The sequence below is a fragment of the Xiphophorus couchianus genome, chromosome 5, assembly GCF_001444195.1.
Source record: "Xiphophorus couchianus chromosome 5, X_couchianus-1.0, whole genome shotgun sequence".
In the NCBI taxonomy this organism is placed as follows: Eukaryota; Metazoa; Chordata; class Actinopteri; order Cyprinodontiformes; family Poeciliidae; genus Xiphophorus; species Xiphophorus couchianus.
Window position 1 is genome coordinate 3,909,151 of NC_040232.1, and position 27,735 is coordinate 3,936,885.

At 39.5% G+C, this 27,735-nt stretch overlaps 1 protein-coding gene across 2 annotated transcripts in view; it reads left to right on the forward strand.

The window, feature by feature from the left end:
• The window catches only part of cntln (centlein, centrosomal protein), a 111,626-nt gene that overhangs the window by 55,621 nt on the left and 28,270 nt on the right, over positions 1-27,735 (forward strand). For both annotated transcript variants that reach the window (XM_028019169.1, XM_028019168.1), the window contains 9 exons: positions 802-1,319; positions 3,890-3,971; positions 5,641-5,704; positions 6,870-7,117; positions 11,783-12,001; positions 14,111-14,208; positions 19,978-20,104; positions 21,603-21,740; positions 23,438-23,623. In XM_028019169.1, coding sequence (XP_027874970.1) covers positions 802-1,319; positions 3,890-3,971; positions 5,641-5,704; positions 6,870-7,117; positions 11,783-12,001; positions 14,111-14,208; positions 19,978-20,104; positions 21,603-21,740; positions 23,438-23,623 — 1,680 coding nt within the window. The remainder of the gene's footprint in view (positions 1-801; positions 1,320-3,889; positions 3,972-5,640; positions 5,705-6,869; positions 7,118-11,782; positions 12,002-14,110; positions 14,209-19,977; positions 20,105-21,602; positions 21,741-23,437; positions 23,624-27,735) is intronic.

A 27,735-nucleotide genomic window follows, 5' to 3' on the forward strand; every position in this document is an offset into this window, starting at 1 on the left:
AAACTTTGTCAATATTCCACTACACACAAAAAAGCAGTTTTACTATTGTGGTTTTTACATTAAATAAAAAACACAATAACAAAAACAAAAGAATTAAATACACATTTAATAATTATCTATTAAGTTTTTTTTTATTTAGGGATATATTTTAGAAATTGCCTACTGAATAAATATTTTAAGGAATTATATACACATGTATTTATTTTATGGTACATTTAATTATGTATTAATTAATTTTATTCCCTTTGATCCTCCATAGATTTATTTTAAGATTTATTTTCTTTGCAAATTTCTGACTATAATGTCAGAGAAAATTATAGTTTTGATATCATTAATATATGTATTTATGCATAAAGCATTTTTTCTAGTGAATTTACAATAACATTTTTATCAGCTGTTTTTTCTCCTGAAAATATGTGAAGTTGATTAGTTTTTGTTTTTTTTAGATTTAATTTTCTGTGGCCACTTTGTCCCTAGTACTTCATTATAGATATACTGTATATGGTAACTAAGAATGACAAAGATGCTTTTTGTTTTTTTTAGGTCATCATCACACTGAGAGCCAATCAAATTTAGTTAATGAAAACTTTATTTCTGGATTGAAAGCTACTTTATGATGTATAAATTGTGAACTGGACAAATAATAAAGCTGAGTACTGCTGCATTTTCAAGCTAAACGTTTGTATTTAATTTTTCATAATATCTAGAAAATATTCAAATACAAATTTGAGTTTTGAAACGTAGAGAGTGTTTGTCTTGGAGAACGGGTCGGTTCCATGTTAATGTGTTTGGTTCTTCCAGATGAAGTATTTGGAGCAGAGGTTGGTGCTGATGGAGGAGCAGACAGCGGCGCTGAAGGAAGAGAGGCAGCAGCTGCTTCAGGCCAACGAAGACCTGGCCCACAACTGCCGACGACTCCAAGCCTCCGTCGACTATCTGAGGCACCAGGAAGCTGACCGGGAGGAAGAGGCCCGGGTCCGTGATGGGCAGCACCGTGGCGCGGTCACGGCTCTGGAATCCCGCCTGGCCGCGGCTCAGAAAGAAATTGCCAGGCTCAACAATCACCTGCTGAAGCTGAGGCAGGAGCTGGGTATCGCCAGAGCAGCCAGAGACTTCTACAGGAACCGAGCAGCAGGCCCAGCGCGGCCAACCGGGACCGCCAACAACATCAGCGCCAAGGTCAGACCGAAGACAACCTGGCACAGAGGCCTTCCACGCCTGCGCCGCCACCCAACAGTCAGCTCCAATCAAGCCATCAGCTGGCACGGCCGTAACCTCAGCCCCACTAAGGACGAGTGGGAGGACATGAGCGCAGATAGGTAATGATTCCCCTCTCTGTCCCCCTCATTATTTTCAGTCGGTTTGAGCCGAGAGCACGGGCCTTCCGAACGGTGGGGATACGGAATCAAGGGGGACAACGTGCATATGCAAAAACCGTAAGCAAACGGCTGATTGAATTTCATTGTCTGTCTAGTTGGTATTCAGAAGCCAAAAACAAGAATGTGAGCAAGAATGATAGAGAGAAGGAGAGAGGAGGGAGAGCCTACTGTCAGATCCTTTGAAATATCCTGGGACGACTTGCTCGGAGCTTATTGACTGAAATTTGCATGCAGAATTAGCCACCTCTCTGCGCAGAGCTGAACCCGTGCCAGAAAAGCCCAGGGATAAGGGGCCGCCGAAGCCTCCACACCTTCCAGTGATGCCATTTTCATGCACTAGTCACGCTACCCCGAAATTGACAGTTTGGCAGTTTGATTTAATTTACTGGTTCTTTGCATATTTACAAACCCCCCCTGACAGCACTAAGGATCCCCCTGCAAGGACCCCTCCCACACACACATACACACACACACCCACACACACATGCGGAGGCTTACCCCACCTTGTGTGTAGTTATGTTGGTTATCTCGTGGCATGTCGGTGTGTGTGTGTCCTCTCCTCTCTGCTCGCCTTAATTCTGTTGGATAAATTTTAAATGACCCAACTCGGATCAGTACCAGATGTCTACAAGATGCTTAACAGCCTCTAAATTAACAACTATCGACAGTAATTATTTCATGTATGTTTTATGCAAAAATAAGCCGTTTCCTGAACGCCTCTGCCTTTCCGTCCGTCCCGCTCGCTCACCACCTCTTCACCGGCTAATTCATCACGCCGTAATCCTCCCCAGCTCTATCCGCACGAGGCCATTTAACGGCGACTGGGTGCACCGATGCCCAGCCTGCCTAATACCCCTCCATGTGGCTAATAAGCGGCGGTCAAATAAATGCTTTACCTGAGAGGAGGATCTAAGCGGATTTATGAACAAGGGTGTTTAAACTGATATGTTGTCTTATTTAAGGCACCTGTCAACCGATTTGATACTTTAAAGCCTTTGGCCTTTCAGATGTTACAGGAATCCTCTTTTCAGACATGTTGCTCTGTGTCGTCTAATAGAGATGTCAGGCCTAGAGAGACTCGCAGAAATATGAAAACCTTCTTAATTTTTGTTGTATTTTGTCACTTTGAAACGGCAAACTACAGCATATTTAATACGGCTGTTCCGATAAAACCTTTTCACTTCCGATACGATACCGTCAAGCAGCATATATTGTGCTCAATATCAATCGATAATACCTCTGATATAATGTTCAATATATAGAATGTTCATTGTACTCCGATCCAGAACCGAATATAATCCAATACTCCTTTTTTTTTTACTGATATCGGGTCGATTTCAGATATCGGTATCGGATCCAGACACCCATAGTATTTAATTCAGATTGTGGTAGGGGCTGCCTTGTGGCACTCTGGCCTTGCTGCAAGAAAGTCCTGGGTTCAAATCCCAGCCTGCGTTTTCTCTGCATGAAGTTTGTATGTTCTCCTTGTGTTTCCCTCCGGGTACTCCAGCTTCCTCCTGTTTTCCAAAAACATGACTGTTAGGTTGATTTGTCTACAAACTGTCCTTTGGTCTGAGTATGTTTCAAGGTTATTTTTGAGTTTTTCATTATAGTTTAGTTTTCTTTCATTGTGCCTTTTTGTTTGTCTAATTCAGTTAGTTTTAGTTAGTTTTTAGAGCGTTTGTTAGTTTGTATTAGTTACATATTGTTTAGTTTTAGTTTAGTTTTTAATAGTTATAGTAGTAGTTTTAATTTTTTCTGACTTTGGTTTGTTTTTATGTCAGTTTTTTATACAATTAAGCATCAGAATAATCGATTACTACATTAATTGTTAGCTGCAGCTCTAATTTGTAATGACTAACTGTGAGTCAGTGTGTTTCTGCTCCAAAGTTGGTGGTTCTTTCTCAAATTAATACCACTTTGGTTTAGTTGGTAGTGATCAGTAATCCTCAACAAGTCCCTGGTCCTCACCAGACGGGATTTAACCCCCCAGCCATGTCATCCCCCAGTTAGAGCATCTACTCAGCGCTCTTTACCTCTGCTGCTGCTCCCAGGCCCCACCTTAATAAACCCGCCAGCGTAAATGTCACTGGCTTCCACCTTCACGTCAAAGGTCACTGTCAATAGACCTGTGTGTGTGTGTGTGTGTGTTTCGTGAAGCCCTCACTGTGCGTCTATCAGATGCAAGTTTGCTGCGCTCCGCTCATCCATGCCTCTCACACACGTCTGTCACACTTGGAGAGCTAATGAAGGCCACAGCCACTCTCATACATGTTGATGCATTCACCAGCAGCATCAGACATCGCAGCTTTTCGCTTAATTTACGCCCACATTTACACTTCCAGCTCAGAAATTGGAGGGGACATTGATTTTCTGTTGGATGGAGGGGGTAGGAATGCACATATTTTTGCTTGATGTCAACTAAATCAACCATAAAAGGTAAATTGGATTTTTTTTTGTCCAGTGGTGGTACTCTGAGAACCAGTAATCAACTTTACCTTTCTCTACAGTGACAGTGTTGAGGAGTACTCGGATAGTCTGAACGGGGAGTCCTCTGGGACTGAGCTTCACACGCGGCAAACTCATGGAAAGGTTGGTCCTCATTCATATTTTTTTTCTATTTCTTCCTTCTTTTTTATTTAAAGCTCAAATTTCCAGTCAGATTAGATCACTGGATTTGCTTCCTGTGCTTGGCTGCATCTGCAAGTGAATCGTTCTAATTATATTTATATTGAGTCCGTGTTGGCTGATAAATCGATTTTATCGATTAATCAAATTTTCTGGTTTTGAGGATCAAATTTTTTGAAAAACTGGATTTTTTTTTTCCACCATTGCCTCCCTTATCCTACCATCGTGTTTGACAAACATGTTTTACAGCTTCAGGTTAAATCACAGAACAAAAGATGAATGAAAGCCATTTTTTTTAAAAAAGGTAAAAAGCCAATTAGTTTTTAAAAAGGTTAAAAAAAATGGATTAAAATCGTAAATCAAGTTTGGGTAAAAAAAAAAAAAAAAATATTTCAGGCATTTATTTTTTGCAATTTTGATGATTCTGGCTCACAGAGAATGGAAACCCAAAATTTGTGTCTTGGAAAAGTAGAATATCTAATCAGATAAATTAAAAAAATAATTTTTTAACCAGAAATTTCAGGCTTGAGAAAAATATCCATTTCTATTCATTTCTTGGTTGGGGCTCCTTTTACATGAAATACTGCATCAACATGGCGTGGCATCGATTCACATCGACCGTCGAGGTATTTAAGTGTGAACTGTTCATACTTTATTACACAGAATGTGATTCTCTATTATACAGTCATATGAACATCTGCAGTCCAGATCAGTCCTAATTATTGAACAGAGTAAGCAAATTGAGCATTATTTTCCCACATAAACACAGTAGTTTAACATGCAGAGGGGGACGAAAAGTTTGCCAGGGAGGTTGATAAGAAGGGCCAGACGGCCGAGAACAAAATGATGTGATTTTCCTCACACAGTTGCGACAGTGAGAACTGATTTCGTCAGTTTGGCTTCAGTGTAGACCTCCCAAAGCTGCAACAGCAGTTGATCAACTCCATGCTGTCTGGATGTTTTCATATGAAGCATGTTCAGATATCAGATCAAAACAAGAATCTGATTTAAGGTGTTTTTTTTCACCTCTATTAAACTCATGAAGAGGCAGTTGAAAGCGGTGCCTGCAGTGTATAACCTGTGAGCTGTCAGGACTCGTCTTTCCTGATCCTTTCATTTTCCCGTCAACCCTTCCATCCTCATTGCTCTGACAGCCCAGGTCCCCACACAACACGCTGCGCCACAAACCAAACACCTCGTTTCCCCGCTCTGATCAAACCTGCCTCTGATTAAATGCTACCTGGCTCGTTTGATGTCATTACAAACTGTTTTGCATTGGGAGGTGTCACACACACTTGCATGCACATAATTATTTTTTTTGCTTGTAAATGACGACACACTCGTAGTCTTGGTGGCGTGGGATGAATAGAATCCCTCAGACGGTGATTGAACAAAGCAAGCAGCTGTCAGAGCTGATCTCCACGCTCAGAGTCAGGGACTGTAGGAGTTTGTTGAACATGTTCAGGTGAATTATTTAGGCGCAGGATGATTTGTCTTGTTGTGTTAAGCTGAGCAGAATGTGTGATCACAGTGTCACCGCGATCCCCATGTCAGCCAACCAAAGCTTGTCAACTGCTGTGTTCCATTAAACGACGTTTTATCGCCACGCTCACCGACTTTCTTCTTCTTCTAGTCCTACAGGCGGTCGATGAACTTCAGCACAGACGCACCAGCGACTGGATCCAAGAGAAAACAAGGTTAGCACAAGTTTTCACACCCACAAGTTTTTGTTTTCAACAAAATAATAGTTACAGTTATTTTAGTTGTAACTGTAACTAAAATACAGTTACAGTATCTCACAGAAGTATTCAAGTCATTTAAGTTTTCCACATTTTGTCACGTTACAGCCACAATTTTCAACATGCGTAGATGTGAAATGGAAATAAAAGGATTGACAAGTAAAAATCAGAGCAGTTATTAATCTAATACCTCTAAATTATAGCAGAACAATAATAAATAACAGTATATATCACAGTAAGCACATGATTAATATCAATCGATAATACATCTGATAAAATGACAGATATTCAATATATAGAATATTCACTGAACTCCAGTCCAGATGTTCAGACTTGAATAGAAATTCAGCTGCTTTGAAAGACGGTTTTACAATATAGTGACTCAAATGTGCTGAACACAAAAGCATGCCACACTTTTCAGATTTTCACTTTCCTTTTAAAAGGTGTTTGGAAAATATTTTATTTCACTTTTCTGTTGATCAGTTTTTTCCTCTCAACTCTTTCAGTAGTTATAAATCAGAAGTGTAAATCATTCTAGCAGCTAAATATATCTGAGTTTTCACATGTGCACATCAAGTTTATTATAATTAACTAAAACTAACAAAAACTGAAATTCAGATAAATCCTTTGTTAACTGAGATAAATGAAAACATAATAATAGAGGAAAAACTATGACTAACTGGAGCTATGTTGTGTGTTTATAAAACTAACTAAAATGTATTGAAATGACAAATATAATATCCTTAATTTTTATGGCTGGTTATGAAATATAAACACAAAACTGATACATAATCACATCACAATGCTTTGACCTTTTTGAATTCTTCACCTGTAAATTTTACCAAAATATGAAAAAACTAAAAACTAAAGCTTAACTAAAATAAATTGTTTAATTAATCAAAACTAGCAAACAAATTCTAAAAACTACCTAAAACTAATTTAATTAGACAAACAAAAAGTAAAAGCTAAATAAAACTGAACTACAATGAAAAAGCCAAAACTATAAAGCACATACATGTCTATATGCGCCTGTAAACTCCCAGCCGGAGCGTCTAAAAACAGATTCCTGAGTTTTTCCGCTCACGTCACCTCTGAGGCAGCTGCATGTTCTCCCTCCTGTTAGATGATAAACAGCAGGAGCCCTGGGAGCGAGGGACAAGAGGGGAGAAACGGAGGTGGAGGAGGAAGAAGAGGCTGACGAAGATCCAGCACTGCTCCTCCTCCTCTCTGCAGCAGCGCGTCGAGTCTCTGCAGCGCCACATAGACATCCTGCAAAGTGCCAGGAAGGATGCTCTGCTTGCAGCTAGAGAGCTGCAAGAGGCCAATGAAGTGATCAAGGTGCAGCTCAACAGCAGCAAGCAGCTCACCCAGGTAACACAGGAGTAAACTGGAAAAGCTGCTTTGGAAATATTTCACTTTTTTTTTTTTTTGGGGGGGGTGTGTGAACATTTTTAATGAGACAGCTGACAGCCCTGCTCTCTTTTGTGGAGGTTACAACCACAGAGCAGAGGAGAACAGCAAGCAAGACAAGTTTAGTTTTACACAAGTGTTTCTCAGAAAAATAAGAGAGCAGAGGAAAAGAAGATGTGTTATGGGTTCAGAGTTTTTAGTCCCAACAGTTTCTACATACAGTATCTCAGGTTTTCAGAACTGAGGAGCTTAGAAAGTAAATGCTGCCTGGCCTCGTTTGATTCTGAAGAGGTGTCAGGAAACCCAGCAACTGACCAGCAACTCTGAAGGCTGTTTAGGCCCGAAACCATTTGGTGCTTCATAGAACATCAACAATATTTCAAGATCTTTGCTTTTACAACATGGAGTTAAACACGTTGATCTAAATATGTTGCCATTTTCCTTTTAGCCTAAACATCCATAAGAACTCATAATTATTTCAAAAATGATCTTTATTATATTTGTCTATTATGGAAAAACCATGTGCCCAGTTACATTCATCCAGCCTAATTCTAATAGAGACAAGCTAACTGTTTTCTACGCTTCACTCACCTGTCGAGTTATTTAGTGGTTAGTCAGTCTGATAGGAAACAAACCTCGCACACCAACATGCCGACAGAAACAGTCATTTACCTGATAGACAGTATATTCCTGTAGTGTGAATATCTACAAACACCAACTGGACGTATAATTAGAGACTAGGCTGTGTGTGTTTTTGTAAAGTTACATTTCGGTGGACTCGTACACACAAGTCAGAGTGCAGCTCTCCCAACGCTGCCACCCAGGAAGTGGCCCTAGTGCACCCACCAGGCCCCTGATTGCTGAAACCCAGCGAGACCTTAGACTCAGACACAGCAGTGGAGGCACACACATGCCCCCCCCGCACGCGCACACACACAAAGGGGAGTGAATGAGTGGACAGAGGGGGAATTGCTGTCTTCCTGTTTGTTTCCTCTCTCCTCCTGCAGTATTAATGCCACTCCACCAGAGAAAGTTGGAGCCGACCGGCTGGTCAAAGCCGGGTCTTGTTGCCCTCTCTGAAAAGGCCAAGAGGTGATAGACTTTGGACTTGTTCCAGCCGGTCCTGGCCAACTCTCCAACTAAAACTCTGCTTGTAATTGGCTTAGGACAGGCTCCACAGGGGCCATCATGTGATAGGTAGCATGGCAGCTTCCCAGAGACTTGTTTGTGTTGCTCTGTCTCCTGATCCTTCAGCCATTCTGTCCTCTTCGCTTCTTTTCCTGCCTCACTGCCTTATAAAGTCATACACTGTTGTCTTGTGTCTTCCATTATTTTTTCTTTCCAGGTAGTTCTTCCAGCTCACACATTTAAAAAGCTTAAACTGGATACTACTATGAGTGTTTAAATAGTAGTTTTAGTGGTAGAATCCCATCCTGAGGGTTTTTCTGCATGAAGTTTGCATGTTTTCCATGCAGGGAAACATGGAGACAAACATCCATGCACACTCACACCTACAGACAATTAACCTAACAGTTGTATTTTTGACCTGTTGGATAAAGAAGAGGTAGGTGATGTGGGCTTAAAGTTTTATCATCATATTTTGTGGGAGTATTGTTATAACAATAAAAGTGTCGATAAGAACTATTTCTTAGTACTTTTTTAGAAAAGTGGATGGCAGAGCAATCTTTGCCCCATAAACAAATGCAACTTTAAAAAAACATTTAAAGTTGTATTTAAATGTTGTATTTCTAATGTTCTTCTTTGGGACACCAGTCACATAAAAAAGTGTGAATAAACTATAGTTAATCATATTTTCAAATTTAATGGTATGTCTTGATTGGACAAACAATAGAGAAAAATTATAAAACACAATTTTAGTTAAAAAAACAAAACAAACATTAATTGGAATTTATTGTGACAATAATAAATGAAATTCTTAACATAAGAAATGTGTAACAATAAATGATAAACGATAAACAATACCTAAGAGGAAACCCACGCATGCGTTGGGAGAACATCATGCAAACTCCATGTAGGAAGACCCTGGACTATTTACGCTTACTCAATTACAATTGCTTGAGTAACTTTGTTTTTTTAAATGTACTTTTAGGAGTATTTTTACTATGCTGTACTTTTTACTTTTGAGTAGTTTTATTTTGAAGTATCTCCACTCTTACCTAAAACTTCTGGATTTTCAACCCACTGAATGAAAAACAAAAATTCACCAGACACACACCTGCAGTTTTTGTTAAAGTTTCATAAAATTTTTATTGAAAGAAACTGATTTGGAAACCTTTTATTTTGCATGATTTTATTTTTTGTTATTTATATGAATTATTGTCATTTTGGTCCTTAAAATTTCTTCTTAACTTTATATTTTGGTCTGTCTGATTATGTTATTTTAAATGATTAAATGATTGATAATTTGATCAGTAACTCAGTACTTGAGTAAACTTTTTACCAAATACTTTTTTACTCTTACTTGAGTAAAAATATGTTGAAGTAGTGCTACTCTTTTTTGAGTATAATTTTTGGGTCCTTTGTCCAGGACCGTCTTCCAGCAGCACTGCTCACTGCTCCACTGTGTTTCTGCAAGTATTCAGATTATTTATCCGGCCGCTGTTGATTCCAGTGATTCCATAAGGTTGAGAGAAAGGAGCGCTACAGATAGAGGAGTCCTCTCCTCCCTGTATGTCCGTCTGTGTCAGTGTCATTTCTCACCAGTGCTGAAAATGGCCTGTGAAATCAAAGCTTGTCTTACAGGAAGTGTCATCAATGCCTCTCTTAATTCGTGCTCTGCTGCCACTGGGGCCATATCCCCACTTTTTATTCCCTGCTCCTCTCCCCCACGCTCCCAGGGGAGGCGGCATGTGTGCCTTCAGCAGAGCAGAGGAAACCTAAAACAAGAGGGATTCTATTAAAAGGTGTCAGCCAGCAACCAGATATCAATAACCTCCATGTATGCAGAGCAGAGAGCAAACCCTTGGGAATCTGTGGTTTCATTCGTGTGTGTTGGCTCACTGTGTTTTCCAGCTTTGCTTTACACGGTCAGAAGTATTTCCATGTATCATGTCTCCTATTTGTGCCATTAAGCATTTTTCATGTTTGACACAATACCATATCAGTTAATCAGTGCAATATTGAGCCAAAGTTGCAGTGATGTGATTATAGGTCGTATTTCCTAATAAGGAAGACAGGAACTCACTTTAATATTTGCCACAGATGTGTGGTTTATCTTGGTCTCTTTAGAACCATTGATACACTGAGTTGTACCTGATCAAATGATAGCATTATTATTAATTAATCTAAACTCAGTTGTTCAAATGCAGAACTAATACTATTATATTATAGTGGACAGTCCAACAGTTCAGGCTCATGCAGCTTGTGCATTTGTAACAACGATGGTGTTAAAAGATTATTATGTCAACAATCCACATTTATTCTAATTGTTTAGCATAATTTAAACTTATTAGTTGCAAATTTTTCTTCCAAGAAGTTACAATGTTTTTATTTTAATTACACATACCTAAAATCTAAAAGAGAAGTCACAATAATAAACCACACGATTATATGATGGGTGTTACTTAGTTACCACGATAAATACACTGTAACATGTGATACTTCAGAGTTTTCTGCAAGGCTTGTGTGCTATTACGCAAGTAACTTGCATAATAGCTAACCAAGTTACTTACTTGACAACTAATTTCCTAATTACCAACTAAAAAGGTTAAAAACAACTTTCTCACTTACTTGAAACCAAACATATGTACTTAATAACTAAGTTACCCCAATTATTTTCCTACCTGCTTACTCACAGCTAACTTACTTTAACTTGTTTACTGACATAATAACTTACTAATGTGCTTTCCAAATCACTAGTATGTGTACTGACTAGTTTACACAATTAACTACCAACATAGTTACTAACCTAATAACTTATTCACTACCTAATAATACAATTAACTATTTCACCCACTGACCCACTGATCGTGTAATAATGACTACCTTACAAATCTTTTTAGTTTAGAACTAGCTTATTAACATTTTTACTTACTTTCTAACTTCAGTTTGTCGTCTTGTGGTGTCTGCAAAATACTTAGACGTATTTGCAACCTTTCATCCGAATAAAAAAACTTCACATTTACAGTCAACTGTTTTATTTACTAAAAATTGACAGGAAAATCTGGGAATTTGAGTCTAGAAAGTGATGGAATTTTATAAGTGAAAAATGTGTTGTAAACCTATAGAAAAATGTAACTGATTAAGTTAATTTGCTCTCAAGTGAATAGACAGTGTTGTGGACATGTCATAAATCTTAATATACATGATTATTAATTTAAATGCTTATCGTTTTGTTTGCACACAATGTTCTGTGGATGTATATGCCCTCGCCCTACAGCATCACTGCAGGTAATAGGATACAGTTTCCTTCATTAGCTCAGTCTGTTATTGTTGGTCGGATCATGCAACAATACGTTGCAGCTCGTTATCGCACTTCAATTCCCTCCACGCCAAAACAGAAATAAATATTTCCATGTTTTTTTACGAGTAGGCCCGACTTCAACTTTTATTTGTTTTGTCACCGCCATGACTAGCTCACCAATCCTGTTGTGGTTAACTCTGCAGAAGCTGACCTCTGACCTGGCTGGTGTGGAGCAGCAGAAAAAGGTTTTGGAGATGGAGTTGGAGCAGTGGAAGCGGATTACGCTCCCCCCAAAAGTTGCACCTTCACCAGCAGCACCACCCACTGCACCAGCAAACACTGAGTGTTCCTGTCAGGGCAGAACCGGACCAGCCCTCCAGTCCCTGGAGGCGGAGGTCAAGCAGCTTCAAGTCAAACTTAAGGTCAGGGCTTATTGAGTTAATCATCTACCGTCATTCTCCACCTTGCTGTGCATGCTTCTTAGGATAAATCTCTTAATAGGATGATAGCATTAAATAATGTGTTCATTTCTAATTTTTTGCTCTGTGGGGCATGAATGAATAAAGTGTAAAAATGTCAAATCCGTTTGTGTAATTTTAAAGGAAACCTGCATTGATATCTGTATTCTAAACAATTAAATGTTAAAATGAGTCCTGTCAATCGATTACAAAATGTAGTCAGATTAATCTCAATCTACCACTGGGATTTATCTAGATTAACTGCTATTCTTACCTTTGTTCAAATGTATAAATGTACATTGTCAAAAATGTTTAAGATTGTCTCAAACCAAGCATCTCAGTTTTCCAGATATATTGTCATCTCCCTAAAATAACAGTCCAAGTCACTTTTTGTCCAAAAGTCATTTTAGCAACAGAAAACAAAAATCAACCCCTTTTTATTGCCAGAAAAGGATTCAGGCAAAAAAAATTCAAATCTCTTTTGGCTAAAAATTTGTTAGGCTGTTATTTTAGGAAGTTGACAATATTCGGGAAAGTTTAAAAGAAGGTAGTTTGTTTCAAACATGATCAAGAAATGTTAACTGAAACTGATTGTGTTTCAGTGTAGCATTAAGCAGGCTACCTCTGTGTACGCGGCGTCCGTACACAGAGGTTATTCTCACTGTGGCATTTTTTTAAAGGGAAATAATTCTGCTTAGCATATCAGACTCTCCCAGCTCATCTTTTCACTCGGCTTTGTGACTCTACATTGTTGAATGCTTTACATGATCGTGTAAATTGCTTCTGTGGACTAAAAGTATCCCTCTGCAGGAAAGACTTTTAGGTCAAAAGTGATAATGTGATTCATCTGGATTTTGTCATATTAATGTGTTAAACTTTTTAGATTAATCGCATTCGTTAACATTGACATCCCTAGTTAAAATATGTGTATTTCTTTACTATTCTTGTGGCCATTTTAGCTGCAGCACTGTTCCACAGCCCAGCAGTGCAGGATTAAACATGCATTTTTAGTTGAGGAAAAAAATTCTCAGATTTCATCAAATATCAATTTCTGAGGCACTTTAACATTTCACTGAAAGCCTCAAAGTCCTTGAAGCTTCTGCAAGAAACTCTGTCAAGGTTTTAGTTTTCAGATCATGCAAGAAGAAAAAAAAAGCACAAAGTTTTCCGCCTTTTTAATTTACACACTGCATCACCTGAAATTGCATGTGATTTCAACATGAATTAGCATTTCATACCAATTGATCTTATTTCAGAGTAACTGTCAGAAAGTTGAGAAATGGAGGGTAACAGTGGCGACGCGCCCTGCATGGCGGGGAAGGAGGTGCGAGCGGTGCCACGACATTATCACCCTCTCCGCATCCCGCTCATCAGTGTCACCGAGCAGATTGCTGCTGTCGGTGCACACGTCTCAGGAAGTCATGGCAGGTGACACCTTAACAGAGAGGGAGGCGACGGAGGCGCATGTTTAACAACAGCCTGCAGTGGAGACAGCGGCCTTCAAACCAGGAGTTCATCATTTTTATAAGCTGACATCATGACATCCTTTGTTTTGTAGGCACAAGTGGTTAACACTAGGGCTACAACTAATGATTGATCTATTGATTAGTTTGACGATTAATCGATGAAAATTTGACCAATTATGCAGATTTTTCGTTTAAACCTTTTTATACAATATTAGAAATACCTTAAAATGTGCAAATGATTAAATGATTCAATTCCTATTTTTTAACTTTAATTTTATGGCCTAAAATTTAGTAACAGCATTCCTTTAGTGAACGCTTCTTCATTTGCAGCATCTGCAGCTAAAAAAATACTTTAACATACAGCGAGATATGATTTAGGATGTAAAATCAAGACATGTTTATGTTTTACACGTGCCTTTTTTTTTTATCAGTATTGAAGGTGTGGGTTATTTTTTCCACTTTATAAAATGTATTATTCTCTTTAACCTCTTTTAGCACCTTCTTGCCTTCCACTGTTTCCATAATGAGAAGACATGCTGTGCTTGACCCGCCATCAGCCGGGCTGAAACACATTAACAAACGCTCGCACTGTGTGCCCTCTCCCCAGAGCTCGAACGCTGAAGTCACAAAGCAGATGGTGGCTAACAAAGCCCTGCGCGGACAGCTCCAGGAGAAGGAGGACAAGCTCAGCCAGCTGCAGGACAAGTTAGTTACACACCTTTGCCTTAATTAGTGCTGCTTGTCCTCTTCGTGATCCCGTTTGTTGTTGTTGCTCTGCTATGCACCTTTTTTTTTTTCTTGCACCTCTTTGTCTCTCCATCCCTCTGTCTGTGTGTCTTAATGCATTCTGTGCAGCTCTCATCTGCTGTGTTTGATTCCACCATGTGGCGAGCCTCTCTCTGCTGCAGCTTCATCAGCAACTCAAAGAAAACAGGGTGTGATGTTAATATGGGCAGCTAAAGATAACAGCGCACAAAGAGTAGTACCCCTTAAACATTTTCTGTGTTTTGTTGCATTAAACTTATGTCACATTGTGTTGTGAAGTGGAACGAAAAATTTGCATGATTTAGACTCTGACCAGCTTTTCTGTCTCTCTGTTACCACCCAGTTTCACTGTGTCAACAGTTTATTCAGCATGTTAGGCTCAGAAAAGTCTCTTCATCCACTTGTTCAGTCTGGATCGAACTTTATTTTATTAATTTTTTTGCTTGGTAAGGTTGGTTTTCACAATGCGCTTTTTAGACTATAATTTTTAAACAAATCCACACAGCTGAGGGTCATTGCTCCCATTGGACAGAAATGACGGGGGCGGGACAGAGCAACCGCACAGAGCTGGGCAAAGTATCCAAACATTTTACTGACGGAAAAGTAGCACTACTTCAACATGTTTTTACTCAACTAAGAGTAAAAAGTAGTTGTTCAAGAAATTACTCAAATAAGAATAAAATATTTGGTAAAAAAGACTACTGAAGTACAAAACATTCATCATTTGACATTTCTAAAATACTTAAATATAAAGTTGTGTGAAAATTTTTGTATTTTAAATATCAAATACGAAAATGAAGTATTTTACTCAAAATATTTTATATAAATAACACAACAAAACTACGCAAAGAAAACATTTTCCTAAATCAGTTTTAAAAAATAAAACCTATGAAACATTAAGAGAAACTGCAGGTTTGTGTCCGGTGATTTCTTTCTAAACAAGTTTGTTCTTCATTCAGTGAAGTCACTCACAGTGAGTAACTTCAGTAAGAGAAGTGATACTTCATAAGAAAGTTAAAAGTAAAAAGTACCTTTTTCCAATAGATTACTCAAGTAAATGTAACTATTTTCTACCCAACTCTAATTTTTTTGGTAAAAGCAAACTTTGGAAGTCCTGCTTGCTGCATTTCTGTTGTGCATATTTGTGGCAGAACTTTGAATATCGAGCAGCTCATACATTTTACAACATGATATTTCTCATTTTGGAACAGCAGCGGTAAACGCTGCTGCAAGCTGAGTGAGACGAGGTGCTCTGCCTGTTCTGACCCACAACATGCTGGTAGCAGCATCGCTAAGCAGAAAATGGGAGATCAGGTACGATTTCTGTACATGCAGTAGCAGCAAAAGCAACAATGAACGGCTCGTTTTCACCTCAGGAAGTCGAAAGATGTACATTTCCTGTTGTTGGCTCACATGGAGGCCGATCGGTGTCCACGGCAGGAAACAAACTCTGATCCACTTAACCTGACTAGCAACTGCCTTCAGGATTAGTATATTGCCAATTCAAACTTTCTCTACCCATTAAGAAACGTCTAACACTTGTTGTGAAAGTACATTTATTTCAGCATTTATAAACAAATACACAGCATATAGAATTGTTAATTTGTGAGTTATTTGGCCTGAATAAACATTGAGAGCGTTGGTCTTTGAAGTCATTAACTGCATCAATTTACAGCTTATTATGTACAAATCATCATTAATGAATGATGCTTTCAGGGTTAATTAACTGTTAATAATAGTTAAAAAAGTCTAAATAAGGTGTAGTTACTATAAAGTACTGCCTCATTTTGCCCTGTAGAAACATAATTCATTGTGTTTGCTGGCCCAAACATGAAAGCAAGAGATAAAATTTTGCTCTCAGAGTAGCTTCGTTTCCACTGACCGTAAAATGGCGCAAATTGGAATTCAGAAAATATGCGCTTAATGGAAACACAGCAATTTTGAAAAAAACACAACAATTTTTTCATTAGGATGAGGTGGTTTTTCAGCCATGTTGAAATTTGTATATTTCTTAAAGCTGTTGTATATAGTTTGCATACAGCAGCAACACATTTCTTTATAGGCACTGGCCTCTTTGAAACACTGTGCAGCTGGCTCCACCAGAGCTCTAACAGCATCATCAACAATGGAGTTTGCCATTCTAAAGTGTGGAACCCACAGCTTTTCTGTAAAATCACTGAAAACAATTTCTTGCACCAACGCATGAATAAGACGCCAAAGTCTCCTCTGCTGGCTGATATATGCTAGAGCCATGGCTGAATTATGAATATATCTCATGCTTATATCTGTTGCCACCAGGATTTTTAATGACTTAATGCGTGAACCGACTTATTCACGTATGATTTTGATTTCATTTCTTATTTAATGGAAACACAGGAATTGCGAAATTGTGGCTTTTTTTTTTTGTTTTTTTACATTAGTGGAATATTGAAAAGGTTTTCTGCACATTTCGGTTTTGGCTTTTGCCAGTGAAATTCCTGGATACTTGCAGGGCTGAGAAATCATGATCATTCTGCTAAAACGATTGACGCATTTCCTCCTGGCACCGTTCAGGATTAAACTCATACCAAGCAGCTCTGTGCACTGCACAAACCAGCTCCACTGGGACATTGTTTCACTTGTAACATGGGAAAAATGTCTCATTACAAGTGAAATAATAAAGTACCACTAATAATAAGTACATTTTAAAAACTATAAAGAACTAATGGTATGAAACACGTTACTTTTAAGGTTGTTTTATCTTATTTAAAGTGTACTAATATATTTGCATTATAAATTAGACCAAAAATACTTGGTAAGAATTTGTGTTTTTGCAGTTTGATTGCAGGCGCCACGTCGGCCTGTCCACTGCGTTGGCTGCCATGTTGTTTGGAGTTTGTAAGGTCCGGCCTTCGCTCATGCAGCAACGTAAATCTCATGCGAATCAATGAATTCAGTCAGCTGCCAATCTAATCGATTGTGTTCAATAAATGGATTTTGCTACCTTTGCGATGTTTACGAAAACAGAGAAGAAATGCACAGGATCTGCTAATGGAGAGGAATCTGGGAAGCAGCTAAAGACGCCACTAGGCAGCAGCCCCTGTCAAGTCACTCAGTTCAGCTTTTACTGCATTACAAAGTCCGCATGCGTCGCTGTAGACGATTCACCGTTGAGATCTGACCCACGTCTTGCATTTGCACTTTCAGAAAGGTACAAAGAACTACTTGGCTTTCCTCCGGTTGTGTTTGTCCGCTGTGCTCTGTCCTCTGCCTGACATTCTCAATAATACATCCAGGTTGTGCTTGTGATCAGAGCCGGACGCAGGCGCGTGTTTGTGTGCGACCAAAGCACTAAGGATCACAGCTCCGTTTTCTCGCGACATCCGTTGCCTCTCCTTCATCTTTTTGTCGCTCAAACGCAACTCTGGATGTAAGTTTCGGCCTCCTCCTCCGTGGAGGGACTCTTTCTCAGAATGAAAGTCATGTCTAGACGCCTCTGAAATATACATCTCAGTACACGCACGGGGAGCAAGGCTGCTTCGCCTTAAAGAAGAGAAGAAGGGGGGGGGGGGGTAAAAAAAAGAAATGAATTTCAAAGTACACCGGCATGTCCTCAGTCAATATCCGGCACTATGGCTCTGCCTTATTTATGAAGCTGCTGCTTTCATCTTTAGCCCTGTTGTCTATCAGCCACATGAAACATCCACCCTGTCTTCACTCCTAACAACATACACAGAAAAGTGCTCTCTCGCTCCTCGCTAACGCTCCGCACACCGCTGACTGTTGTTATTACAATACACGCATGTTTGATGAACAATATCAGCAACAAGCGCAGAACAAAGGGAACAAACGTGCGAACGATCGCGATGCAGTCGGAGGCTTCTCGTCTTCTCGCTCCCACTAACGCTCATAAATAGAGATCATACGATCCGGCAGAACTTCCGCATATCGCTCATTCTTTTTTATCCTCTATTCTTTTTGGGGTGTGGGAGAAAAAAAAAGAACATCTAGAATAAATGTTGTGGGTCTAATTGCCATTAGCAGCGGGGCAGGGGGAGCTGCCGGGGCGCTTATTGCTGCTCTCCGTCTTTAAGTCAACAGCAGACAGTCATCTGAAAGGTTCAATATGGGTTTTCTCATTAATGGCCAAACCCATGGGGTAACCAGCCAGCGCTGCACCCCCACCCTCCACCCCCCCAAAGTCCCCAGGCTAGACTCGGCTCTCATTTAATTTAATGTCACTCCAATAGGACAAGCTCACACTTATTTAACCAGCCCGCCCTCCTAGAGAGACGGGGACATTTGCTCACATGGAGGCATTTGCCGGATCGTTGCGTCATCTGTTTATTTAAAACACATGCAACACTCTGAGTGTGTGTGTGCGTGTGTGTGTGTGTTTGTGTGTGTGTTTGTGTGTGAGAGAGAAGAGAAGCCACTACATCTTTGAAATTAAAAAAATCCACTTAATTAACTGCATCCTTATGATCTTTATTCTATTTGTTACAGCTCCCTGAGGTTTAGACAACCATGAAAATGCCTTATATCTGCCTTTTATGAAAACAGAATAAAACATGCTAACACACTCAGACCACTTAAAAGAAGAAATCAAGAATATTAAGTATGTAAATAGGGAGGATTATTGAAACAGGAAGTGACATGCGCTGCATGATTGCTACAGTTCAGGCGTAAACAGTTTACAACGTAAATGGCATTGTTTGTCTATCTGCAACTTGCGGCTCCCCATCCACAAGTGGCTCTTTGGACCTTTCAGAACATCTCTTCATAACTTTGGTTAAAATGATAAAGAATCATCGAGATTTTTATGGAATAATGGCACCAAATTTCCATAACAGAACCTCACTAAAAGTAGCTCCACCTGGTGTTTGCTAATTGCTGCTGGCTAGTCTGAAGGAGCTTAGTGGGGGAGGACTGCTCTGTGAGGCAACAGCTTGGAAACTGCAACTTTGAGGAGGAGCTGTGCCTTGAAGGCGGGGCTAGGTCCAGCCAGGCGTTTTGCACAGCTGAATAGTTACCGCGGAGGTTAAAGGATTTCTCAAACATGCATGAAAGAATTAAGGCTATTAATGTTTTTATGAGGGAATAACATCATAGCATGATGTAAATCTCAAAAAAGTTGATTTTACATAATACTGCCCTTTTAAAAATTCTAAATTGTCATATTTTAAAAGGTCATGTGATGTCAGCGGCTCTAAGCGGGTTTTATTTAGCAGGATCAAAGGTAAAATCGTCTGTTTGGATTGTACAGGCTGCAGACCCCTGTCTTATGGGAAATCCCTCTGAAACCAACAGGAAGTCTCCCTCATAAGAGGCCTCCTCTGCAAAAAGCCTCCCTGTTGAAGCATTTATGTGTCTGAGCTGTTAAATGATAAACATTAAAATGCCACGTTGCAGTCGCGGCTGATTCGAGATGCCATTTGTCAAAAAGGACTCCCCAGTCACTCTTAAAGCGGCGCTCGGTGCCAGAGCATTTGTTCTAATATATGCCAGCTAGAATTATACATGCATCCCCGTTTTACGCTCCTCCACTTACCCAAGCAGCATGCCAGTGTATTTAGTTGTCATAATGAGCTGTCATGGCTGATGCAGCGCGTTGGGACGCCGCTTCTGCCAGCTCTACTCGTGTGTGTGTGTGTGTGTGTGTGTGTGTGTGTGTGTGTGTTTGTTGTTCTCTGTGTTATTTCTGTGTTAAGTTTTTGCATCTTCTTTTAGGGTGATCCATGCCGAACGAGACGTGGCCATGAAAAGGCAGCTGGTGGAGGACCTGAAGACCAGATTAAAGGTCCTGCAGGACATGGAGAGAAGTTATCGGGCTCAGGTGGAAGACCTGGACAAGAAGGTGGGCAAACATCTCTGTCTCATCACGGTTGAACTCTTTTCACGAAACACTTTAAAAACCATCTGATTCCATATTTAGAGCCACTATAACAGTGAATGCAGGCCTGGTGTGAATGCATCCTTAGTGTCACAGAGCCAAAGTAACAACCTGGACTCTTTTTTTCTTTTGTTTGTGTTTCAATTAACTTTATTCTTAGTGTCTTTAATGGATACCCTGGACCTGTTGCCATGGCAACACAGACACACACACACATACACACACCCCAACAACCATCATTAGATGTCATTACATCTGTTGCTTTTACTACAAATAATAAAAAAGACTGAAAGCTGTTGCACTGAGTCAACAGTTTGTAGACGAACCTTTCAGTAGAAAAACGGCTGCAGGGTTTTTGTTTTCTCTGCCAGCTGTGCAGCTCTTTGGGTACACATCTATGCGTTTCAAAATCTCAGACAACATCAAGATTTAGATCCAAGGAAGAAGTTGAAGCAAGACTTGGGAATTGCTGTTTTCAGACTTTCTCTATTCAGTGTGATGGAGAATCAGCAAACATTTGCTGATTCTCCATCACACTGGATAGAGAAAGTCTGAAAACAGCAATTCCCAAGTCTTGCTTCAACTTCTTCCTTGGATCTAAATCTTGATGTTGTCTGAGATTTTGAAACGCATAGATGTGTTTTGATTCTAAGCAGTGGTTCTCAAAATCTGGCATCCGCTCTACTGTTGGTGTTCAGGCTGCTTTTGTGAAACCTGTTTATGTGCAACAGGCAAAAACACCAGTGAACGAGAAGAAACTTGAATGTTTGAGTAAAAATGGAACCAATGGATTAGATGTTGGTTTTTATTTATTTTACTTTTATGATGTTACACCACAAACTGAAAAAGAAACGTTCTGTTTTAAAATGGCTGTCAAGATGATGGGAGCTGAAAAACTTGGCATTTACTAAAGTGGTACATGTAGGAGTGGACAATATGGACTTTTTGTATTAATATTCTGATAACAATAAAGATTATGATCCTATTTATTACTTCGTGTAGCACAGCATTCATAGTGCCACAAACACAAATAGTATTCTTGAAAACAATCCCATTTCAAATGAGATTTTTCAGGATGTCACAAACTTTAAAATGTTTTGATTTACATTATTGACCTGCACACAGTAACTGCACTTAATCATGTTTTTGAATTTACTCATATTTATTGATTCTGTCATGGAACAAATAGTGGAGAAAGTAACAAAAATCATACAGATAAATATTTATTTATCATCAATAACTGAATAACTGATATCTGCAGGCAATTGGCTGCAGTGGTTTTTATTTAGGGGTATTAAAGTAAAGAGGGTTGAGTTCCAATGTGTCTCACACTTCACATTTTAAAAACATCCAATTAAGATAACAAAACGTAAACTTTGGAGGGTGTGAATACTTCTGCAGGAAACAGTGTACTGTGTAAAATTAAATTGTGTACATTTAACTGTTCCCTCTGTCCGTCCAGGTAAAAACGCTGTCGGAGGAGGCCTCCAACAGGAAGGCACTGATTGAATCCCTGAAGAGGAGGTTAAATGTTGCAACAACAGAGAAAGGCCAGCATGAGGCGTCCTGTGCAAAACTGAAAGAGGACATGGAGAAAAAGGTTAGAAACCACCGAAACAGATGCTTGTTGCTCATCAGAGTGGAAGGCAGTTTGAAGAATATTAGCTGCTATTTTGTGTTGCGGGCAGAAAACAAGCTAATTCTGTTTATTATCTGGATGTTATTGTCCTTACTCTACTGAATGGAAGTTTACATGCACTGAAAAATAAGACTCACCGTCGGAGGTTAAATCAGACCAAACTTCTCTTAGTCAGAATTACCAAAATTATTTCTATTTGCTAAATGCTGCAAAACTTATACATGGAATGACTACTATGTCTTTAAAAATGAGGGAAAGCCCATATCAAATCAATCAATAAAATTTTATTTGTATAGCACATTTCAGCAGCAAGACATTTTAAAGTGCTTTACATCTTAACAAACACAAAAACACAAAGTCATGCAACATAGAGTCAATAAAAACATTACATTAAGTCGAGTGCCATCGTTAAATTCATAATTGATTACATTTAAAATACAATTCTAAACAGGTGGGTTTTCAGTCGAAATTTAAAGGAAGACAGTGTTTCAGCAGTTGTACAGTTTTCTGGAAGTTTGTTCCAGATTTCTGGTGCATAGATGCTGAATGCTGTTTCTCCTCGTTTGGTTCTGGTTCTGGGGATGCAGAGCAGACTGGAACCAGAACCTGAGAGGTCTGGAAGGTTGATACAACAACAGCAGATCTTTAATGTATTGTGGTTCTAAGCCGTTCAGTGATTTATAAACTAACAACAGTATTTTAAAGTCTATTCTTTGAGCTACAGGGAGCCAGTGGAGGGACTTTAAAACTGGTGTGATGCGCTCTATCTTCCTGGTTTTAGTGAGAACGCGAGCAGCAGCATTCTGGATCAGCTGCAGCTGTTTGATTGATTTGTTGGACAGACCTGTGAAGACGCTGTTGCAATAATCAATGTGACTAAAGATGAACGCATGGATGAGTTTCTCTAGATCTGGCTGAGACATTAGTCCTTTAATCCTGGAAATGTTCTTCAGGTGATAGAAGGCCGACTTTGTAACTGTCTTTATGTGGCTCTGGAGGTTCAGGTCAGAGTCCATCACTACTCCATGATGATATCATGCCTTTGGAAACTTCTTAAAGGTTAATAATCCTTTGGGTAAGTTGTGGGTAAATCTGAAAAGGTGTGTGAGAGCGGTCCAGGTGGACCGGACCAGAACTTCATCAAACTATTGAAAAGTTTGATTAAGGAAACCCAAAAGGACCCCAGTGATGCAGTTTAAAAGATACTTATTCCTGATACTGAACAAATATATGTGAACTTCTAAATCTGAAGAAAGTCACAAAAGAAAATCTCAAAAAAAAAATTCTCAATAAGTTTTTGGGCAGTTAGCAAATCGAAATAATTTTGGTAATTCTGAATAACTGAAAACAAGAGACGTTTGATCTGATTTAACTACAGACAATGAGACAAAAATGTGTCTTTTTATTCAGTGTATGTAGACATCTGGTTTTATCTGTATATGTGATGCTTTCTACTGACTCTTTCACATTTAATTCAGTTGTTCTGTTGAAGCTCAGTATAGAAATAGACACAAATTTAAAGCACAACATTGTTTTGTTTGGTTGGTCGTCACATGGAGATTTTCTGCTGATATTTGAAGCTTTTATCACCAACATGATATTTTTGTTTCCTGTGGATTATTTTTTTTGTATTCTGTGGATTATTTTGCTTCTTTCAGGAGCAGCGGATCCAGGCCCTGCAGGTCCGTGTTGGCGCCGGTGAGCAGGCCTTGGCCGTCCTGGAGCAGACCGCCACCGAGCAAATGGAGGGGTTGACCCAGCACAGCTCCCAGGCCCTGGACCGGCTTCAGAGACGGCTGGGCCAGGCGGGCTCGCAGGTGGAGCAGCTTCACTGCTTCATCAAGGTACAGCAGAGAGCCGCTTGTCTGCTTCAGAAAGTTTTAGAAGTGATTAGGCAAAGGTTGAATTTGTTTGACACGACAAAGTAACGCTGAGGAGCAGTGCTAACTGAGACCTGATGGTTCATTGGCCGCAGCAAAGAAAAAACATTCATCTAAACATCCTCAGATACTGGACTAAAAACGTAGACAAAGTCCAAAGAAAAAATACTCAGACCTTCATAAAGCCTGGAGATTGATTGATCCAGACACAAATAATCAAAGGTCGGACTCTAGATTTTTGCACAGTTGTGTGATCTCAGCAGAAAGAAGCAGTAATGATACGTCTCCCCCTGCTGTACAGAGTTATTTGGATCTCCACTGGGAAGCTTTGAGATCTAATTTTAAAGCTGTGTTACTGTATTTAGCTGGTGGACAGTTTGAATTTTAACACCTACATGACATTAGCTATCTCCATTTAAAACCAGATATTTACATACACTGAATGAAAAGACGCAGCAGTTTTTTTCTCACTGTTTTAACATTAAATCAAATTAAACGTTTTGTGTTTTAGGTCAGTTTGGGTTACCAGAAACATTTTTGTTTGCAAAAACCAAAATAATGGGAGAGAGCATTTCTTTTAGAGAGTCTTGTATTACGCCCTTTAGAGTCAGTGTGTTTTGATGCAAAGTGTGTATATCAGAAGCAAAATGCCTCGCAAAAATGGCAGCCGAGACTGGTAAGAGTGTCATGATCCACAATGAGCCATGTTCTGACATGAGCTGAAAGGCCGCTCACAGAGGAAGAAGCCAATATTACCGATAACATATTACAGAAAACATGCAGACCTGAGAACACTTTCCAAACTGTGAGGTATAGTAGAGGTAACGTCATGCTGTGGGAGTGACTGGTACACTTTACAACATCATGAGGAAAGAACATTATCTAGAAATGGTAAAGCAACATCTTATTGTGTGAATTTACAAAAGAATATCAGAAAATGTTAATTCTACCAAACCCTGAGAGACTGTGTGTAACACTCAACTTCCTTATTGTTCTAGAAAATAGAAAGAAATATTATTAATAAGTCCACCTGATCAAAAACAGGAAATGTTTAGAGAAGTGTTGGACAGTGAGATATAAGGTTGTGTCTTTCTGAAAGCGAGTATCTGGTTGAAACAGACCACCATGGAGAAAATCTGAGCATCTGGAGCAGCCGCCCTTCTCCTTCTCTGGGCCTAATTCATCACCCACTGTTGTGTTTGTGTCAATCTGCCTGAAAGTGATAAAGACTGTCCATCACCTGAGTTCAGCTCACACCTGTCTGTCGAAAGAGAAATAGCTGACAGATAGATAACAACGGTGGAAGTTTTCTGCTCACAAATACACCAGGTGGCAGACAGATTATGGACAGAATGCACTGTTAACTTCCTGCAGGGAATTACTGCGTTTTATCCAAATAATCTAATATTCTCGTCAATATGGAGCAAATATGATGCAAAGATGTCAAACATCGTAGTTAAGCCCAAAAGTATTCATAAGCCTGGAGGATTTAGGTTTCAAGTAGTCTTTCAATTTTACCAACATGTTTGTTCTTGAATCTGTGGTGCAAGGAAAAGATTAGGGTGATGGCAAGGAGACCATCCATTCTCATAGACTTGGAGCTCATCACCAAAGATAAACCATCAAAATACAACAAAAAATTACATTTGATATGCAATTTTCTAACAAGACAAGAAAATAAAAGCACATTAAATTATTCCTTAAGAGATTTATATTTATTGTGTTTTGCTGTCCAATTTCCAATGATGATTATCTTAAATCTAAACCTGCCAGGGGTGTGAATAGTTTTATATAGTAAAATAGTTTTTAGTTTATGTACAATAATCATTAATCAATAAGCACCAGAGGTGTCCAAAGTGCAGCCCGGGGGCCATTTGCGGCTCCTCGACCAACTTTAGAATTGAGCAAATCTGGCCAATGTTGGTTGATACAGATGGACACTTTTCCATCTTTTACAGATAAATAATATCTTCTTAAAATAATATTACATGCAAAAAATAGATTCCTGTTTACTAACAAAGTTTTTGCATTTGTTGTAATTTTAGAATAACTAGAGCCAGAATTATTGACCTGCTTTTAATGAAAAGCAAATCCTGCAACTCAGAAAACAATCAAACTCTGGATCTGCCTTAAACTGGATTCTGTTTATGTTTTCTATCTACGATAATCTACTGATCCGTTTTCTGCAAAAGTCTGACTATTTTTATTTCAGAGTAAATAAAATTTTTTTTAAAAAAGGCCCAAAAAGTTTGTTTTAGAAATGTTGGCCCCCTGTGTTTTCATCATAACGATTTCATCCCAAAAAGTCTGGACACCACGGATCCACATGGAGCCTGGAAAAGACGCGCTACTGTACAGAAATGCGTGTCATGCTCGTCTCTTCCGTTCCCATAACCCCGAGCTGCCGAGGCCGTCGTCTTGTTGTTGAGGATTCACATCATTGTTTGTCTCCCCCCGGCTCTTGTGATCCCCTATAAGAACAGCGAGCCCTTTGATTGGACTGCTTGACGTCCGGAGGAGATTTACTCTTGTCATGTATTGATCAGGACCGGAGGGCTGTGTGTGTGTTTGTGTGCAGAGATCTCAGTGTCTTTATGAGCTTATTTTTTTGTTCTCTCTTTCTGTGTGTGCGCGGGCGTGTGTGTGTGTGTGTGAGTGTGTTTTTCTATTGTGTGCCAGCAAACCCTTTTGGCCTCTGCACACGCCCCAGGCTGTAAGCACCGCTCTTGAACTGCTAAACAGTGGCCCTGAGTATTGCGACCAATCCACAGTACACAGATACACATGCTGAGATTATTCTCCTCCAAAGAAAGCTTCGACTTTTTATCCTCGCTGAAAAACACACTATTATGGTCAGTTTCTGCACTGCGCTGTGTTTTCTGCTGAAACACTGATCTATTATGTATCAAAATGATTAGCAGCCAATTAAATTTGATCTTCTGGAGGCTTCTGTAGAGCAGATCAAGTTACATTTGTTGGATATTTAGGCATTACTTTTTGAATAGGACGTTGCATAATTAATGAGTTGTGCTTGTTGTGTTTATGAATTCAATGTAGCACTGTTTAAGGGAAACAAACAGATTCACCAGTTAAACTAACTGGTTTTCTGCTCGGTCAGCTTCAAGAGTAACTGGCCAGTCAGACTCTCCCAGTTAAACTAAAATATCCATTCAGCTCATTTTGACATCAGTCGTTTGTTTATTTACTGTCAGTCAGAGGAAACAAGGATCTGTCTGCCTGTCCATCCGTCTATCCATCCGTCCGTCCGTCTGTCCATCCGTCCGTCTGTCCATCCGTCCGTCTGTCCATCCGTCTATCCGTCCGTCCGTCCATCCATCCGTCTGTCCGTCCATCCGTCCGTCCGTCCGTCCCTCCATCCGTCCGTCCATCCATCCGTCTGTCCGTCCGTCCGTCCATCCATCCATCCGTCTGTCCATCCGTCCGTCTGTCCGTCCATCCGTCCGTCCGTCCCTCCGTCCGTCCGTCCGTCCGTCCGTCTGTCCGTCCGTCCCTCCATCCATCCGTCCGTCCGTCCGTCCATCCATCTCTTCTTCCTTTCTTTCCTGCCAGGTTTTCGTCTAAACTATGTAGAAACATCTTGGCATAAATCCGTGATAAACTTTTATATTAACAAAACTTGTCAAATAAAACTGCATGAACAGTGAATGTTTGAGAAGCAATTGTTCTGTAGAGAATATCCACTGTTCCCAAAGACGGAAACTTAAAAAAGACATTATGCGTTGTGCTTCTGGGCTTTTAACCTCTCTGTCATGAAACACACTGAATTAGGAAACTTTTACTGGAAAAGTTCAAGTCAAGGTAGGCAGTTACAGTCTTTCAAACACAGAATGTGCTTTTACTGCTTCCAGTCATATTTGCTGTGCAAAGCTGTAATCTGTGTTTCCTGTAACATACAGCTCTTATGTTTTCTGTTGACCAAAACTAAAATGTTTTAGAGCTGCATTCTGTCATCATTCTTTATTTTTCCAATCTGTCCAGTAACCTTAAGAGTATGTGTTATTATTTGTGATGCAGAAGGTTTATGTTTTGTCAAAAATGTGCAGACACTTTTAATT